Source organism: Alnus glutinosa, chromosome 5 (assembly GCF_958979055.1).
Source record: "Alnus glutinosa chromosome 5, dhAlnGlut1.1, whole genome shotgun sequence".
NCBI lineage: Eukaryota > Viridiplantae > Streptophyta > Magnoliopsida > Fagales > Betulaceae > Alnus > Alnus glutinosa.
The window spans coordinates 17941273-17961269 of record NC_084890.1 but is presented as its reverse complement, the minus strand read 5'-3'; the positions used below and the strand labels follow the sequence as shown (position 1 = coordinate 17961269).

The window sequence follows — 19997 nt, the reverse complement described above, 5'->3', positions numbered from 1 at the left end:
TTCCTGAGTCCAACTCAATTCATTAATTATTACCGAACTGAACGAGAATGTCTCATCTATTTATTTGTACCCTCGATTTTGTAAACAGAAACAGAACATGAAAAAAAGCAAAAGAGAAAACAAACAAACCACTTGAATAACTGAATGATCTATTGTTGCTTCAATTCCATTTTCATTTACTAGCGTCAGTGTTGGTCCATAAAGTGTACCATTTGATGTATTAATGTGCTGAATCTAGAAAATTGTTAGGAAATATAAATTATGAGAAAGTAGCAGAAGGAAGAGACAAAGATTTATGGGTGGTTCGACCTTACAGGCCTACGTTCACCACTAGGGAAGAGCCCGATAGGGCTATATTTTGCTGTTATTGACTTGATTTCTTTATAATACAAAATATCCTATTTATAAGGCAATTAGGGTATGTGGAGCGAATACAATAATAAAGGTAATCATCACACAACTATGGTAAATAGATTAGGGTAAATGTATAATAAATCTGAGTAAACGTACCTTTTGCGATTGTTAGGAATATAAAATAAAGTTACAGCGGAAAACATCCAAAGAAGAACAGTATCATGAAAACATAGTGTCATATTATGTAAAACAAAACTTTACAAGAGTACTCACAAAGCACAAAGTCAGCTACCACCAAATCAAGGGTTGATTTGAATTCTCGTCGCCAAACTCAAAGAATACTCGTTTTTAGGGTTTTTGAGGCCTCTAAACCTTTTCTTCAACTCTGAATAAGAGACCAACAGTGTGGTCTCTAATACTTACACAAGCTCCCTTTAAAGAGGCTTATGTCTCCTTGTTGAAGCAGGATTTGGAAAAACCCTAACCTCCACTCAATATACACGGCCGCCTAGGGGATATTTGTTGTGTAATTAGTTGAAGCCCATTATGGGGTATTGGATCACACGACTTATCAACTAATGATAAATCTAGAGTGCTAGAGTTAGATCATCGGCTTTCACCACTCTTAGTCGTTTTGAAGGTTCTACCATTATAGACACGATTCTGTATCGCAGCACAGTGGGATCTCTTCAATATTTATCCCGTACTCGCCCTGATATTGCATTTGTGGTCAACAAGGTCTCACAATTCATGCAAGACCCCCAGGACTTTCACTGGTCTACAGTAAAGTGCATCTTCCGCTACTTGAAGTCCACAATTACTAATACATTCTGCATCTACAAGAACTCTTCCAAGTAGCTCACTGCCTTCTCGGATTCAGATTGGGCTAGCTGTCTGGATAACAAGTGTTCTACTTCCGGCAATTGTGTTCTTCTTGGTAAAAACATAATCTCTTGGAGCTCAAGAAACAACCAACGGTATCTTGATCAAGCACTGAATCCGAGTACAAAGCCATTGCAAATGCATCAGCCAAGCTAGTATGGATTCAAACTCTACTCGGTGAACTTCGTGTAACATCTCTGCGACCACCCATCTTGCATTGTGACAACATTGGAGTCACATATCTCACGTCAAATCCACTCTATCATGCTCGCACAAAGTATATAGAAATCGATTATTATTTTGTACGAGACATGGTTGCCGCAAAGACTCTTGATGTACGTTTCATTTCAAAAAGACCAGCTGGCTGATATTCTCACAAAGCCACTGGCTGTTGCACGCTTCATCATACTCAAATCCAACCTCAATGTTCAGTTACCCACGTCGAGTTTGAAGATGCGTATTGGATCACACGACTTATCAACTAATGATAAAGATAGAGTGCTAGAGTTAGATCAAGAAACTTCTGCTTTAGATAAATGATAGACTAGTTGTGTTGTAACAAACTAGGTTTCTATAAACATGGGATAAGGATAGATGTATGCTGCTACAATTCCTATTGATGTAAATCACCTTAGTGATTATCTAGATCTGATATACTCAGATTCTGTTCTATATATACAAGCACACTGCCCTATGGTTTAGGTAGGCAGATTAACAAATACTCTAAATCCTATAGGGTAATAATTAGCTTGAGGAGGGACCTAGAGGGAAAATAGAACTAGCTCCAATAGGCATAGGACACTTGTCATCTCATGACTTGTCTTAAGTTACTATTTTTTTGATAAGTAATTGCAATAATATAAAAAAGCGCAAAGGGGCGCAACCCTTATACACGGGAAGTATACAAGAGAACCCCTAACAGGGACGAACAGAGAATAAATTTAAAAATTCAACATAAGTAAAAGAGCTCAAACAATGATGGGGCGCTATCCAAAAATATAAAGTATTGAGCAACCGCTTCCGTAGCTCCACCATGGATGTCTCTACATCTTCAAACAGCCTAGCATTCTGCTCCCTCCAAATACACCACAGCAAGCATAAAGGAGCTAACCGCCAAGCCTCTATAGCATGACCACCCCCAAGCGCCGCTCCCCAACTATTCAGCAACTCCAACACCGTACCTGGCATAACCCACTCAACCCCAAATAAAGTAAGGACATAGCTCCAAAGAGCCTGAGCGACCTCGCAGTGAAGCAACAAGTGATCAATAGACTCCCCACTCTTCTTACATAAACAACACCACTCAATTACTATCACTTTCCTCTTACGTAAGTTATCATGCGTCAATATTTTGCCCAAAGCAGCTGACCAAACGAAGAAGGCCACCCTAGTTGGAGCCTTAACACACCAAATATTCTTCCAAGGGAAACACGGGACAAAAGGGCCATCTTTCCTAATAAGCTCTTTATAGAAGGATCTCACCTCAAATAAACCTTTTTTAGAGGGATTCCACACTAACCTGTCACCCTCCCCATGTCGAGCCAAACTGGAGTATAGACGATCGAAGAAAGAAAGGACCATATCCAACTCCCAATCCTGAATTTGTCGCGTGAATAGAACATTCCACTGAATAGCACCATTATGAACCACCAAATTATCTTCTACCGTCGCGTCTTTATACCTTGCTATACTAAAAAGAGCTGGAAAGCATTGCTTCAAGGATCTATCCCCACACCACCAATCTTGCCAAAATCTAATATTTGATCCATTCCCCAGTTCAAACCGAACAAAATTACGAAATTCCTCCCACCCCCTCCTAATATGCTTCCATACACCTACTCCAAATGAACCCGAAGCCTCTTTCGAACACCACCCCCCCTTTAAACTCTCAAACTTGGCATCAATCACCAAACGCCATAAAGCCTCTCTCTCCCTACCATATCTCCACAACCACTTACCCAAGAGAGCTCGATTGAACTGGATAAAATTGTGAACTCCCAACCCACCTGTATGCAAAGGTGTGCAAATCTTGTTCCAATTAACTAGATGAAATTTGGTCTCGTCACCAATGCCACCCCAAAGAAAATCCTTTCGAATTTTATCAAGACGATTAGCCACCCTCACAGGAATAGGAAACAATGATAGATAATATATGGGGATGTTGGAGAGCGTACTATTAATAAGAGTCAACCGAGCACCCTTCGACAAGTACATCCGCTTCCAACCCGCCAACCTCCTTTCCATTTTTTCAATAACACCATTCCAAATAGAGGTGGACTTGTAAGAAGCACCCAACGGCAAACCCAAATAAGTCATAGGCAGAGAAGCAACCCGATATCCAAGAAGATTAGCCATCCTTTCGACATCCTCTACTCCACCAATAGGAACAATTTCTGATTTTCCTAAATTAATTCTCAAGTCAGAAACTGCCTCAAAGCATAAGAAAATACATCTCAGATGTCGAATCTGTTCTTCTTGAGCGCCACAAAAGATCAAAGTGTCATCCGCAAACAGCAGGTGATTCACAACTACGGCCTCGGAGTCCCTGGAGCCCACTGAGAACCCAGTCAAATTACCCTGATCCAAAGCGGCAGTCAACATCCGACTCAAAGCCTCCATAACCACCACAAACAATAGAGGAGAAAGAGGATCTCCTTGTCGCAACCCACGAGAGCTACTAAAAAAACCGGCTGGGGTTCCATTTACAAGAATAGAAAATCTCACCGTAGAAATACAAAAACGCATCCACTTCCTCCATTTTTCCCCCAAACCACATCTCTGCAACAAATAAAGCAAGAAGTCTCAGTTCACATGATCATAAGCCTTCTCCAAATCCAGCTTACACAGAAGTCCAGGTTCCCCCGATCGAATATGACTATCCACACATTCATTTGCAATAAGCACAGAGTCTAATATTTGTCGACCACCAATAAACGTATTCTGAGTGTTGGAGATAATCTTGCCCACAACGGACTTAAATCTGTTTGCAAGAACCTTTGAAACAATCTTGTAAATCCCCCCAACCAAGCTAATAGGTCGAAAATCTCTCACATCCATGGCACCAGTCTTCTTGGGAATCAAAGTGACAAAAGTAGCATTCAGACTCTTTTCAAGCTTGCCTCGAGCATGAAATTCTGCAAAAACATCCATAATGTCAGTTTTTAAAAAACCCCAACACTTTTGGAAGAAAGCCGCAGTGAATCCGACAGGGCCCGGCGCCTTATCTCCATTCAATTCCTTGATAACATCCCACACCTCCTTCTCCTCAAAAGCTCTTTCGAGCCAGGTGCTCTCCTCCTCATCAATGGATAAAAAAGATAGGCCCTCCACCCTAGGCCGCCAGGAAGAGTTCTCTGAATACAACTTGTTGTAAAAGTTAACTAAATGCTCCTTAATCTCCGCAGGATTTCTTGAAATTATACCGTTAATATTCAAAGAATCCACTTGATTGAATTTGCGATGTGAGTTGGCCACCCTGTGAAAAAATTTTGTATTCTTATCCCCCTCCTTTAACCACAAAGCTCTAGACTTTTGCCTCCAGCTCATTTCCTCAAAAAGAAGGGTCTTCTCCATCTCTCTCGCCATATCCACCCTACGAATTTTTTCATCCTCCTCAAGACATCGGCATTCTTCGATTAAATCCAGCTCTCGAATACCCTCCAATAATTCTTTCTTCTTCTTCCCTAAATCACCAAACACTTCTTCATTCCATTTCCTCAAATCAGCTTTCAAAGCCTTCAATTTATTGGCCAAAACGAAGCTTGGCAAACCAGAAAAATCATAAGACATCCACCACTTTTGAACCTGCTCAACAAAACCCTCGTATTTCAGCCACATGTTTTCAAACTTAAAATACCTTTTTTCCTCCTCTATTACTCGCACAATCCAATAACAAGGGAAAATGATCGGAGAAAAGCCTTGTCAATCTCCTCTGAGACACATCAGGAAAGCGTTCCTCCCACTCCGAAGAAATTAAGAATCTATCTATTCGAGACCAAATAAGATCTTCCTGACCATTAGACCAAGTAAACTGGCCATCATCAAGGGGTAAGTCCACCAGATTATGCAAGAAAATGAAGTCTGAGAACTCTTCCATAGCTGCAAAGAAGCCAGCACCACTAGATCTCTCACTAGGAAAGCGAACCACATTAAAATCCCCCCCAATACACCAAGGCATCTCCCACCAACTCATCAATCCAGCTAACTCATCCCACAACACCCTCCTCTCCCTGTCATCATTCGGACCATAAACACCCCCAAACGCCCAAATAACGTTATCACCAGTGTTGCGCAAAGAACAAGTAATAGAGTATCTACCTATACACTCCTCCACTTTCTCCACCACCCTTCTATCCCACATTAGCAAAATCCCACCCGACGCTCCGTTGGCACCCAAAAAACACCAATCAACGTGAATGCAGCCCCATAGACTTTGCACCACCTCTCTAGAAATGACTGCCATCTTCGTCTCCACCAAGCATACAATATCCGCCTTCCAAACTTTTAGAAGCCCTCTAATCTCCAATCTTTTCTCGATCGCATTAAGCCCTCTAACATTCCACGACAAAATTTTAGGCGTCATAATATCGAGATGTGCCCCTACCCTTATGCCTACCTCTATCAGACTGAACCCCTTTCTTCTCATAATTAACAGACCAAGTCAGCCTATTTAATTCCCTCTTCCCTTTCACCCCTGGAGCAGGCGTAATCTTAGTCTTGGAATCTGCCAAAGAGAGGTCTCTAGCCACTTCAATTTCCTCAAACAAAGCCAACAATCTGTCCTCAAAGTGACCACAAGAAAGCCCAATGATTGGATAAAACCTCTTAATTCTTTCCACCACCCATCTAGGTGATACTCTCTGCCTGTCTGCATCTTCCACTGCCAGTGGAGCAATAACTAACGGCTCATAGCTCTCTAATTCCCCCTCACCGTCTCTGGTCTTATCTTGCAGCAGGAGTCCTTCATGAAAATGCTCAAGCAGCTTCGAAGAACAATCAAAGTGAGCACACTTCTCAGCCACCACACATTTCACAGAAGCCCCACTCTCCATTTTGTCTCCTAATCCTTTCCAGAGGCAATTTTACAATTAATTTCACTAAATAATTGTAATTACACTCTAGTATTTATTTTGAATATTTAATACTCCCAATGACTTCTTATAATTACATTTGACCCCTCCATAAAATAATCCAAAGTTGAATTAAAGTTATAAATAAACTGTCAATTTAATTCACTATCTCTTAATCTTTGAGTACCCAATTTAATCTCTTGATTATTCTTGTACTTATGAAATCACATTTCACTTAGTACATTTGATTTTAGTAACTTTTACTAAAATGCTCCAGCCAGAGACTAAGAATATTCCTTCTTGAGGAGTAGTATTCTCACTATACTACATGTGATCACCCACATTGAGATTTTGACCGTGAAAGATCTCACTCCTTAATGTATCAAAGTAACCTTCACTTCATATTTGAGTTCACAATTCCTCTTAGGATTGAGAGTCAATACTATAAGTAATCGTGAATTCAAGTTATTCATATTGATAGTAGTTATAATAGAATAACAACACACACGGTCCATTTAGTGCATTGTAACTGCACCAACACATTAATCAGAAGTTTCCACTTCACATGATCAAGATAGATTATTATGATTGATGTGTTATAGTCTTATCAATGGAATGCCCAAATTCCCTTCAGATGGTTGATGCTAAGACACTCTCTCTCTCTCTCTCTCTCTGCCCTAGCGTCGGCGCGTGATAGCTCGTCAAGTTAGGGGTTCGTCTCCTGTCGGCCTCTTCGTTCTCTTATAGCCTCTCGCTTGTTGTTTCAGGGTTCGAGATTCGTTTCACCGGTTCCTTGGGTTGTGCTTCACGTAAGGGCGTAAGCCGGTGTTTCTCTAGTTGGGTGGATTTTTCTTCAGGCGATGTGAATCCTTTGGCTTGGCCGTCTGGGTCTCGGGTCTGTCGTGAGATGGATAAGAGATTTTTAGTGGAGTCGAAGGCTTTTGCCTTCTCGGTTGTGGATGGGGTGTTGATGCTGAGGGTGGTGGAGAAGAGAACTTTTTTTCGACGAGGTCTTCATGAGTATCTAGTGCTCCGAGTGGCTTGTGTCGACTTTGGAAGTGCTATTGGGTGTACCGGAAGAGCAAGATTTTGTCAAGACTTTCTGGGAAGGGTCGAAAGTCTTGATTACGCGGAGGGGTGGGAACAAAGCTGGCTGCTTCTTAGAGGTGGCAACTTTCGGGATGGGTGGTCAAAAAGGGTTCATTTTAGTCCCTAAGGGCCGTGGAGGGTGGGGATGGCACAAATTCTCCGACGAGCTGAGAAAGGTTGTAGAATTCCTTGTCTGGATGGGAAGGTAGAAGGGTCGATTTTGGGTTTGGCTCCAAAGTGGACGGGGCCTTCTTTTGCGGAGGTGTTGAGGTCGGGTTTGGTCACTGCCGTGAAGGAGATGCCTTTCATGGGGGTCGTCGTTCCAGTTTGAGGGATTCGTTGGTAGAGCGTATGCTCTTGACCTCATTCCGGTGGTGAGGTTTGTAGAGGAAGATCAGAGATTGGCGGTGGATTGCTCCTCTTTGGAGTCTCCTCCACTTGATTTGCTGGACAAAGATCAGCCTCATAGTCCGTTGGGTAAGAAGCCTCTCACATGTCCGAATTTGAAATTCAAAATTTCGAACTTGCGCATGTGGAGTAAGTTGGTCTTTGGTTTCAACTTGGTCATGGGCTGGGCTTTAAGGAATCTTCTTGGTCGGTTTGCTGGGTCTGGGCTGCGCTGGAAACGCTCAGGTCTTCATTTGGGCCATCTCATGCTGAAGGCCAAAGTCTCCCGTCCAGTGAGAATCCTGCTGGAGAGGATGCCAATGACTTCTTCTGGGGTGTTTTTGGGTCTGCCTCCTCATGGGGGTGGGTCGTTTAGCCATTTGAAGACGGCCTCAGCTTTTACTTCAGTCGATAGTCAATCGAGCATCTAGCCGGAGTTGTTGCCGGAGACTTATTCTGGGGGTGGGTCGTCTTGCCTTTTGAAGTCTCTGCATCAGCCTTTCCTTGAGTCAAGCCGACTCCCACTTTCATCTCTCCCCCCTTGCCGGATCCAGAGTTGCCGCCTACAATGTCACTGGTTGCTCCTCCAGCTCCGGCTAGTCTGTTTGTGAGCTCTGGTTTTTCCGGTAGCTTGTGTGGTACAGAGCTCGCTTTCGCTCCTCCTCCCCTTTTAGGGGCTTTCGAGTTGGGGGAGAAGATCCCTTGCTGCTTAATTCCAAACCCTTTTGGCATTATTACCGGAGGGTTAGGGAGCTTAAGGAAGGCCATTCTGTGAAGTGGAACGATGGGTTTCTCTCAGATTCCCTAGAAGCCTCGAAGACAGCTGTAGAGCTTCCATTGAAGAAGGTTGCAGAGCCTCCAGTGAAGAAAGACTTTCTTAAGAAGGTATTTCTCAACTCTCGTCAGAGTGCTTTGTCTCGGGAGGTCGGAAATGGCTTCTCTCAGACCCAGGCTTTGACTGTCGATTGTGACCGCAATAGGGAGATAGATGTTTGGGAGAAGGCGTTTTTGGAGAGGCTGCCCGTGGAGTGGGTGATGGATGAGGGTCGAAGTTCAGAGCTATCTTGGGCGAGATGATCAAGTGCCAGAAATCCAAAAGAAAGAGGGAGCTTAGGAATCTGCAAAGTTCCGTCAATTATGGCGACGTTAAAGCTTCTTCTAGGTGTAGGAAAGGCAAGGCCCACATGTTGTAGGGTTGTATGCCTTGGTGGATTTTGTGGGTTATATCTCAGGGTGTTCTTTTGGTTTCTAGGTGGTTGTGTTTGGTTTCTTTTGTGGGTGCTTTTGGTTGGGTTCTTTTATGGATTGATTTTTGGGTGTTCTTTCGGTTTCTAGGGTTTAGTTTCTATGGTTTATGTTTGGTTTTCGTGGGTTAACTTTGGTTCTCCTGTATATACTATTTGTGTTCTTAGGGGCGCCTTACACTTTTTTTCTATAAATTTTTCTTACTTATAAAAATAAATGGAATGCCCAATTCTATTACTGACTATGAACAATAGTTTATAAGTTACATGGGTTATGAAGATCTTCTATGTGATAATCTCATTAATACACTTTAAAACATATTCAATATAATTCAAGGACTACATGTATATACAAAATGATATGCACATGTATTCAATAATATACCCAATGTTCTTGAAATAATTCAGCAAATAATCAACTTTATTTAAGAAACTAAAATGTCATGCAGAAGGATTTGGCTTGTAGGGCATAAACCCCTAACAACAATCACTCCCTGAGTTCTTAAAAGTTGATTTAATTGGTTAGCTTTGTCTTAGATTTGAAACAGGTTATTCCGTGTGTTTTCCATCCAATAAAGTGATGTCTGTTAGTGCCATGTCAACCACTAGGAAAGAGTCCGATAGGGTTTTGAAACATGAAATAACATTTTTGTCAAACCTTGCTGCCATTCCCACTGCTGCAGTACTTGCCACTCCAATCAATGTAGTTCCAATGCTCTGAAAATGTTACAACTTCTGCTGCTCTGTTACTTATTCTTTTAATTGTTTTTCTTATAGTTTGACTACAAGAGCTGAGTTCCCTTCAGCAAAAGCTATAATGGATGGATTTGGAGGTGCAGATCTGACAATCTCAAAACTACGCGCAAAGAGATGGTCATGAGAGATACTTATCAAAAAAGAGATGGTCATGAGAGTTGAGTAAATTTTGCTGTGACCTGGGTCATTCATCTGAGCTGTTTATTTTTGTCTGCAAGAGTGACAACTGCGATGTCCTTATCTCAAGCAGGTGTTGAGGCTGAAAGTATGTCATTTGGTTCTATCTTAAGCTGTGATTTTTTTAGTGTACCCTATCCATCACAACTTTATTGTTGTCCTTTTTCATTGTTAAGCGTGTTTGTAAAAAATGCTGTGGGGTTATTAAGCTTTCTTTGTTAGTACTGGAGAGCTTGCTCGAATCACAGAATGCTTGCTTGCTGATGTCTGAAATGTAAATTTCAATGTTGAAATTGTGTTTGCCTTGATACACGGCCGATTGGAGTAGTAGGAGATGGAAAACAGAATTCAGTAGGGGGTATGTCTGGGTAAAATCTTAGCGATATACAACTCCTTTTGGACATAAATTTATTGAAGTTAAACCTAATATATGTCCCCTTGCACAATTACAAGATTTGAGCGTGTCTTTACAACAAAGTACAGATGTGAGCAGGATTTGCTCGGGCACATTGTATGCTAAATCCAGATTGCTAATAATAATAATAATAAAAGCCTCCCCCAACAGGGAGTTGTTTAGGCAGGCTTATGTAAGAAAATACTTGCACGGAAGCTCCTGTAAGAAATCCTCTGTGAATACTATATGCTGATTGGTAGTGCACCATCCTGCATGCCTCTGTGATATCTGTTTCACGTCCCTGGATGTTATTTCCAATTTTGCCTAAGAGAAAGTTATATGATATTGACAGAACTCTAAGTTTGTTTCGCAGAGTTGGGTAAGTTCTCTTTAAAAGAAGCGTCATATTAACTAGCGAAACTAAAAAGAATACAAGCAACTGCTTTTAGCAATGGCTTGGGGTGAGAGGCAGTTGTTGGAGCAGAGAAGCCGGTGGAGAGAGATTTCTTATTTGGCATGATTGTTGTTGTGGATATATTATTATGAAACGACCTCGCTTTATTCAATTGCATTCACAGCTGAGATGTAGAAACTCCCTTTACTTGTATATTCTTCGTCGGTTACAAAAAGGAGAAACTCCCTTAAAGCATTCTCCCTTGTACTCTTTCTTGTCTGAGTGATCTTGATCTTCTTTTCAGGAAGTAGAAACCCAATGACAGACTGTTTTAAGAAAACTCATACACATACAACCAACTTTTTGATTTTCTTGTTATATAAAATCGAAGAAAAAAAAAAGGTGGTTTCACTTCGCAAGTACCCCAGCCTTGTGAAGTCGCTGGTTTTGTTGTTTTTTTTTTATTATTATTTATTTATTTTATTTATTTATTTTTAGGTTTTGTTGTTATATTGTCTACCGGCTGCTTTAAGTCATCATGATTATGAGCACTGCCTTATTCATTTGGGCTGAAAGCTCTCTGTGAGAGTCGGCGAAACAAAAAGCTCTCATTTTTTCTTGTGCCTCATCTTGCTTCAGCTGGCTCAGGGAGGAGGGAATGACTCCTTTTCTTTCCTTTATGTTTTTTATCGCTTTTGTTTCTGTTTAAATAGAGGTTTCTCTAGTCCTCCTCACTTTTGATGAGGATTTATCTGTCGTCTTGTACAACTTATCCCGCTCGGAATTGCAACCTTAGTGTTTTGGCTTTTCTACCGCGCCGTTCATGCTCATTGCCGTCCTCCCTACGTTGGTGGCCGGTTTTGTCAAAGTTCTTAGATCTAGTTTTTTAAAAGTTAGATCTACGTTCCTTCAATAATCCCTGCCTTCTATGCGTCTCTTCACTGCACTCATTGGCGTTTCAGCTACCCAATGCCAACGGCCGTGTCTTCTTCCAACGTCCACTTGCTAGAGCGTGGCTCCCACGAGTCGGTCTGTGGCACTCACGCGTCTGCACTAGGTCTCTGGTCCTCTCTGCCGCTAGTCACTGGAGTTGCTCTTTTTCGAGCTTTTATTGTTGTTTATTTGCTTGTGTTTTGTTATGTTACTTGGGTTATTGTTTCCTCTTAGGGAGGGAGACTACTATATTTAGATTTGTGTTAGTACCTCTCTTTCCTGAAGTCTTAATTTCGAACTCTAACAGCGCTTTTATTGATTTAACCATCTTTTGGTGAATGTTGCGGTTTCCAAGTGAGGGTTCAAATTGGCTCGTCCTAATACGTTCTCCTTTAGCTTTTCTAATTGCCTTGTGCAGCCCATTAAAAAGATCGAATCATTTGTTTGATCAATTTTCTACCTTTCTTATTTATTTCATCACTGTTTTAGTTTGGTTTGAGTCTACTATTGGAAGCCCACCCTTTTTTCATTAATAGGATCACCCACTTTTTCCTTTTTTATCAGAAGTAAAAAAGATTCTCCTTTGTAACCATTTGGTCTATTTTCCTTATTCAATTAGGAAAAAATAAAATAAAAAAGTCACCATGATTAGAAACGAGGTTATTTCAGTTGTTGTGAACCGGATAATTTGTGCTTCCTTCCAACCAAATGGGGAAAACGGGCCACAAATTGCTCCTGTTCATCCTTCCAATTCACGCTAATAAGTATCCCCAATAGATAGTTCAATCGACTAGAGACCACGCCTCATAAAGAAGAGGTCACTAGTTCGAATCCCCCGTCTTGTGTGAACATGTCAAAAAAAAAAAAAAAAAATCACGCTAATAAGTACTAGATTAATTGCCATTTATCCGGTACTAATTTTCAGTACTGGATATTTATTTTCAGTACATATTTTCAGTCTCCAAAAAAAAAAAAAAAAAAAAAAAGAGAAAAAGGAATACCATTTATTTTCAGTCTCAAATAGCACATTTTATATATATACACAGACACTTTCCCTCTACCTCCCCCCCCCCCGGTCTTACTTTTTTTTTTTTTTCAACAAAGAAAAGGACAAAATAAATTAAATAAAAAGGAAGATGTCCTATTCAGATATACAACATACATATACGAATGTGTTTTCGTGAAGAAAGTTCTGCTTCCTGAATGTTTGTAGTTCGCCTGTGCATCAAGTTAGGGCTCGAGTATTCCACACCACCATCAGAAGATGAAATATTAGATGATACAGATGACTCAGGGATTTGGCTGAGGAATTTTATTCCTGAAATTCTGAGAAGCACCAGAATAGGATGGTCTTGGTGCCTCAGGTGTTGGAATCCCTTGAGCTTCTTCAGCAAGTCGTCTTAGAAGGTTCATGACAGTGGGAAGAAACCTCGATGAAATGGAAAGTAGACCAGCCAGCTGCTAACAGAGCAAAGAAAAATAAAAAATTTACCATTTAATCAGAACAAAGGACGTGCTCAATTTAAGCAAAGCCTCTTACCTAAAGTGCACTCAAAGAGGCTTACATTTCTATCTATTGTTGATTTTATCTCAAAATACTACATACTACCCCATGCCAACTACATGGTACAAAATTGGATTTTTAAAACAAAGGGAAAAATTACCAGGGTGATTCTCACAGACACAATAGCTTAATACTTGTACTGTGTTGATATTGGAAATGGTACCATTTAAAAAGAAATAGAAAACAAATTGCATTTGCTCATAATAAAGTTTTTGGGCAAAAGTTCTATTTTGTAAACATGAACTAACAAGTCCAGTGTTATTTTGTTACAACCAAAGTGTAATTTACGTTTAAATAAAGAGAAAAGTGATATATAAAGAGTAATTTTCCTTTTATACTCACAGTGCCATTTTGAAACGCTCCGACCATATCCATCTGTACCCATAAGGCTTTCGATAGTAAAAAGACAATAAATAAAACCATGAGGTAAAGAGGATTCCTGTTTCATTTGAGAACAAGTGTCAATGAACACAATAAGTGTGAAAAACCAAGATGGTAAGAACATCAAACGCATAATTAATTATATGAGTTAAGACCATGCCTAGCTAAAATTACCTTAAAAGGAGCATAAATTCATTAAAACCAAGGACAACCATCGCCAGTATTGCCCATGGAGGAGGTAACCAATTGTTACTTTGCCTATGAGCCGCCTGGAAAAAAAAAGTATCATTCATTAGTGTGCTGGATCGTTGCTGAGATAATGTGATAAGAATACATTAGTGATTCTTTAATATCATGAGCAACTGCAGACAAAGGGGGAAAAAAGTAGGAATCACATGAAGAAAATTAAATGAGGGGTATTTTCACATCATATGAGCAAGAACTACATACCATCAACTCCCAATAAAACTTTTAGTTTTGTTAGAAGAGTTTGTTGGGATTTTTTTATATGGGTATTTTGGTCCGTTTGGCGTACATGGGTATTTTGTTAGTTTGGCATATTTTTCAACATATATATAAAATGTGTGAGGTAGGCTACGTATCAGAGAATGAACCTTCTCTTTTTCTCCATATTTTCTCATGCAAACTAATTTACATGGTAAACAATCCCTCTTGGTTTTCCTCATTCCGTCTCTCCCTTTCTTCTGTCTTCCTTTTTCCTTCCCTCTTTCTGTCTGGTTGGCCGTCTCTAGTTTTGTGATTGTGTAAAGAAGACCAAACTCTGATTTTTATTTTGGGCTTAATGCCCATGGTTGGGGGCAAATGGAGTCGATGCCATCATAAGTGTGATTTCATCTTCATCGTTGCCAGCCCCATAGTCGTAGGTGTTATCACTCTAGACAGAAGAGTGGTGGCTGGTGTTATATGTGCTAGTCGCGATTCATCTCGGTGACAAGGTGGTTGGTTCATGGTGTTGTTCGCCTTTGTTGCTTTTGCTGTTACTGTAGTGGTGGCCATCGACGAGATTTGGGCATTGTCGGCGAAATCCCAATGACTTTTGGAAGAAGACCCGTGTTTGGTGACAAGTATACGCTATTCCTTATTCAGGACATGGATATTCCTATTCCTATCCTAAATCCCAATGTTTTATAAATGACATTCTAGTTTGTAATGAATAAAGCTATTATTCATTGATCTATTTGATTGAGCATATCGTATATCATCCTTTCACATGCTTATTATGTTATTTATATTATGCATGTGAATGGTCCTTTGATTACGTTAAATATGATTTATGGTGTGAGTAACAGGGTTATCACACATGGTCTTAGGCCATAAACCTTGCAGTCTTAAATCTTTTCTTGTTCGCAATCAATAATGGAATTGAACATTCTATTTGTAAAGACTGTTACACATCAATCATGGTGATTTATTTTGGTCAAGTGAAGTTGGACACTTTGGGTTGATGTATAGGTATAATGCATTGAACAGACCATGGGAGTTGTTTTTCCTTAAAAATATTGTCAATATGAATAACTGTAACTCCCGAGAGTTTTTTTGATATTGATTCTAAATTTTGAGAGGATCGGGAACTCATATGTAAAATGGAGGTCACTTTGATGCATTAGAAGTGAGACCTTTACTGCGGTCAAAATTCTAGGTGTGTTGAGTGATCACTTGTAGCATTGTGAGGACATATTTTCTCAAGAAGGAATGCACGTCTTTTATTCAAAGGATAAGAAATTTTGCCTTAAGATAGATTTTATGGATTGAATTATTCTCAATACTTAGCCAAAACATTTTGGTAAGGGATACCAAAATACTGATTTACATTGTGAAAAGGTTTTCACAAGTACGAAAATAATAAATAAAATCAATTACTCAAAGATAAAGAGATAGAGAACTAAAGTGACAGTGTCATGGGCTTTAATAAAACTACGAAAAATTTCATGGAGGAATCAAATGTCACTACTAAGAATGTCTAAGGGATTAATTGTATTAATAAAAAAATAAATACTAGAGTGCATTACATTTCTGTTGTGTAATTAAATGTAATTAAATAGGAGTCTGGTGACAATTACAGAGAAAATTGGGTCACAGGCCAATTAAGCTAATTTTATTTTTCCCTTTGGATCCCTCAACAAGCTAATGAAAGTTAACTAGGTACATGCTTTTATTTCGGCTAGAGAGAATTAATCCATAGAGATGCATAAAGAAGAGTCTGGGCTAGATGATAAAACCAAAGCCCAAGAAGAGTCCTGGTCGTGATTTACAATGGGGGTGTGGGTAGGGTACAATTTTCCCCTAACCACATGCCCCCAAGTCCTAGTGGTGTTAGGACTTTGCTTCTAGTTCCACATGGATTAGAACTGCTTCTCATAGTCCCATGTGGGTTAGAACTGCTTTTCTCTTAGTATGCAAAGAGCTTAATATTCTTGAAGTATTTCTTTTGCATACACTTTTAGCTCATATTTGAGCATTACCATAAGTTTTGGCAACTTTGGCTTTCATTTGTTAGCTCATTCTGATAGAGATGAATCTATATTGTTTGATAAGAAGACTTTTGTTTACTCAATACCCTTTCTCGTGAGTAGCACATGAGGATAGGGGCGGCTCGTGAGGAGTGTCGTGTAGGTCTATTATCAAAATTCTGATGGGTCATGTGGGATTTTTCTACGTAGAAGCTACATCTTTTGAGCTTCGTTATGAGTTTTGTATAGGGGATGGCATAGAATAGCATAGTAGAGGTATTTTTAGAGCAGTGTTCTTGAGGAAGTTGAGCGTAGGATGGTTTAGGAGGTCGATGGAGGAATTGAGGCAAGGTGGGGAGATGCGTGATTTTTGCGGGACAATTCGAGTGGGTTCTACGGTGCATATTCTGCAATGACGAGGTAACACCCATGGAAGATTTTTGGTGTTGTTGGAATTTGGTAATGGTGGTCGTCGAACCTTTGTGATTATATCGAAGGGAAGAGAAGGTAGTGGATGGGCTAATTGTCTTGCGCAATTGAGGAAGTTAGAGAAATTTTTTACTAAGACAGATGATGGGGAGAATAAAGGTGGGAAGATACAAACTGCCCAGACGATGGTGATGAAGCCGGCAAACCATGGAGGCTGAACGTTTGCGGCAGTGCTAATAAGGCAGGGTCATGATCAGGAAAAAGGTACGTTGAGCAGGGGCAATTCGGGAGCACCCAGAGATCAAGCACTGTCGATTTTGGCAAGAGCGGAAAAGGAGACAAAATTGGTGGATGGAGATCACCTGGTTAATGTTGTTGAAGATGGAAACTACTGACATACTATGATTCTTCTTTATTTATTTTGATTGTAATATTGTCTTTATTTCTTTCCATATTAGTCTATTTCTTCTATTTAAACCTATGCAATCGTATGAAACTATTACAAGCAATAAGAATTTCTTTCTCTTTTCGTTCTTTATTTTCTACAAATGTTGGCGCGGATTTCACGCAAAGCGGTTTTGTGGAAGGCAACTTATTGCTGGAAAATTTGAAGAAAATGCTGATATCGATTAGAGAGGTAGCTGCGAGGTGGCTGGGTCTGATCAAATTGGGCCTAGTGAGGGATGAGGTTGTGCTTATTGCAGGCCCAATACAAGGTCCAAACAACAACGAAGTGGCTTTGTTGGGAGAGGGAGAGAATTGTGGATTGCGTCATTTGAAGGAGTAAGCTTGTTGGTATAATTTTTGGTTTGGTGATATGTTAACTCCAGGTTGGTCCACTGAACAGGAACTTGAAAAACAACAAAGACGCGCTGGGGGTTGGCCAGCGAAGCCTCCTTCAATGGTTAAGTTAGTGAGGGTATTGATGAGAGTGAGTAAATGTGATTAGAGTTAGGTATACCTGTTTTTTCTCTTATTTATAGTTCTACTCTTTCTTCACTTGTGTGTAAAGATATGCTCAAATCATCGTATTAATGCATTCAGCATGGGCAATGATGTAAACAGTAACTTGATTGATTGTTGAGACACCCGGTATGATGTTTTCGGTGCAGGCAAGCCGCCTGACCTCGACGGCTTGTCAGGTATTTAACCCAATTTCACATTCTGAGTATACCAGTCAATAAATGCTGAAGATACTAATAAATGCTAGATACTTCAATAAATGTGGGAAGTCCTTTGTCTTGGGCTCCTCATTCCTATCGGTGGTAAGTGTATCTTACCTTCTTCTATATCGATATGTCCTCGGTACAGCTTCACTAATCCTAGAGGTTGAGATTAGCTTAGGCACCTGGATGCGTCTCTCCGTCCGAAGGGTCGGTTCGCTGTCCGAGTGTGGCCCGGTACACCGGGTAGTATTTAGTCGGGTAAGCCGTATAACCAGTGGGCCTGGTTAAGCCCAACTCGCTCATGGGCCCACTTGGGCTTTGGGGATGATTATTCCCCAACAGCTACCCTCCAATTATCTTATCTTAGACTCAAGATGAAGAGAATTAAATGCAGAGTTCACAACTTAGGGGGTCCAAATTCTCTCTCATTATCCATAGTCTTCTTTATGGCGTTCAAAGTAGGAGTTGTTTCAAATCTCGGGCCACAAAATCCGGAGCGTCAATTTAATGAGGGGTGCCTTTTCAGATGACGTGACAAGTACTGGCCGATTCACTTATGTTGGTCTCCTTGATCTTCGGGTGTTCACGGCGCCCGATGCATTTATTGCTTCGCAATGTGTGAGCACATTTAATGCTAGCCTCCTACAATACCCCTTCTCCTTTGTAATCTCTTAACCATTCCTGAAGCGTTCCTTGAGCAAACCTTCGCTTAGGGATTGAGAAAATGCCAAAGTTTCATGACTTACAATGCTGGCGTAAATCCTGCATCTTTCGCTGCCACTCATGGGATTCTCTTTTCGGATGCGGTTCCTAGCATTGATGATCCTCATACTTTGAGTCATTGGGGAGCGAGTTCCCATGTTCCTGGCCTCGGAGCGCCTATCTTCTGTCACTCCGTTCTGGAGGAAAGATTGGGATGTGTAATCTTCGGCTTTAAAGGCATCAAGACATATAATCTCTGGCTTTACGTTCTCCGATTCCTTTTGGTTCTTGGAAGCGATGCAGAGCCTTTACGGCGTCAGGCAGCGCCATTCAACTCTGGCTGGCACCATGTCTACTCGGCGGGGAGGTTCCTGGTGGGGCTTCGGTGGTGTGGAACCTATCGGTGGAAGGCATAGGAATCAGTTCTACGGCGGATGCAGGCCTCCCGGGGCTACATTCCGATGAAGCTAGAGTTGCTGTGCCCTACTTTTCCGAGTGGGAATGTGCCAACAGGCTTCCTTGGGTATGCTAGGCCTTAGAGTCCCCAACTTCCAGAGTTCCTCCTGCCTATTATGCCAACCCGACAACTTTCCAAGTTTTTTGCTTCTAGACTCTAGTCATGTATTAGGTTGTTTTCGAGTCCTGGTTGTAGCCATTGAATTTCTTGTCGTTTATATTACCGTTTAATAAAATATTTACTGTTGCAATCTTCTGTCTTTACATTGTGCAATTAGTCTCCCAAACAAACCCCTCGAGTTGGACAGAAGGGCTTATTCACACTGTCTTTGGATCTATAATTAGACGCGCCAGCAATAACTCGACAAACCTCGGCCCCCAGACACTGTTCATGACTCTAGTCCAAGGTTATGAGGTCGGGAGTTTCGAGATTACTGTATCAAGTTGTTCCGGGGATCACGTTCTGTGGGTAAAAAGATTTTTATATTATTAACTTCTGGGCAGAGTTAAAAATTAGGACCCGGGGACTCCCTGGATCATAAATATTCCGATCATGATTTGTCGAGATATAATTTTGAGAATGGGCTTCCCAAGACCAGTCTTTGGGATTTCAAATCTGACCCATCGATCCGGGGTAAGGGCCAAACATCGAGAAATCCAAATTTTAAACTTGTCGTTTCGCGCTTTATCAAAGTCAGTAATGACGAAGGACACCTCGAATCCCACAATCCAAGGTTCGAGACGCCACAATAATGAGGCACGCCGAACTTCGGTATGGTGCCCATAAATATGAGCCGTATCACCTTCCCATCACACGTGCTGAGTGACGTTTCAAGACCCGTCGCTTCGGTTTTCGGGCTGGGGATTCGACAGTCATTGTTTCGGCTTCCGGCATGTGCGGCCTCCAATCTGCTCACCGTTGCCCTTGTATAAATTACTCCTTTACCCCTTCTTTTTTCATTCTTCTCCCTTTGCTTTCAGTCTTCTTCTTTCTTCAAGTTTCTCTCCTTGCGAAATGGCCCTTGAAAGCAGATCTGAAATCGCAACCGGTGCTTAGTCCAGGACAGTGGGCAGGTAGGTCCCTGCTGGAGCCGTTTCACTCCATTCGCTTGAGGATCGGGAAGAGGCCATCCTCGTCGCGTGGCACGA

General features: G+C 41.0%; 2 protein-coding genes across 4 annotated transcripts in view; one reads left to right on the top strand and one right to left on the bottom strand.

Annotated features, from left to right (window-relative positions):
- Window positions 1-10251, top strand: part of LOC133867589 (CBBY-like protein) — a 59407-nt gene extending 49156 nt beyond the window's left edge. For all 3 annotated transcript variants that reach the window (XM_062304335.1, XM_062304334.1, XM_062304332.1), the window contains one exon: window positions 9803-10251. In XM_062304335.1, the coding sequence (XP_062160319.1) occupies window positions 9803-9905 (103 nt within the window). In that variant the 3' untranslated portion in view covers window positions 9906-10251. The remainder of the gene's footprint in view (window positions 1-9802) is intronic.
- A 2301-nt stretch (window positions 10252-12552) lies between these two features.
- Window positions 12553-19997, bottom strand: part of LOC133867984 (protein ROOT HAIR DEFECTIVE 3 homolog 2) — a 69659-nt gene continuing 62214 nt past the window's right edge. The window contains 4 exon segments of the mRNA XM_062304771.1: window positions 12553-12975; window positions 12977-13137; window positions 13586-13682; window positions 13799-13893. Of these exon segments, the coding sequence (XP_062160755.1) occupies window positions 12825-12975; window positions 12977-13137; window positions 13586-13682; window positions 13799-13893 (504 nt within the window). The 3' untranslated portion in view covers window positions 12553-12824.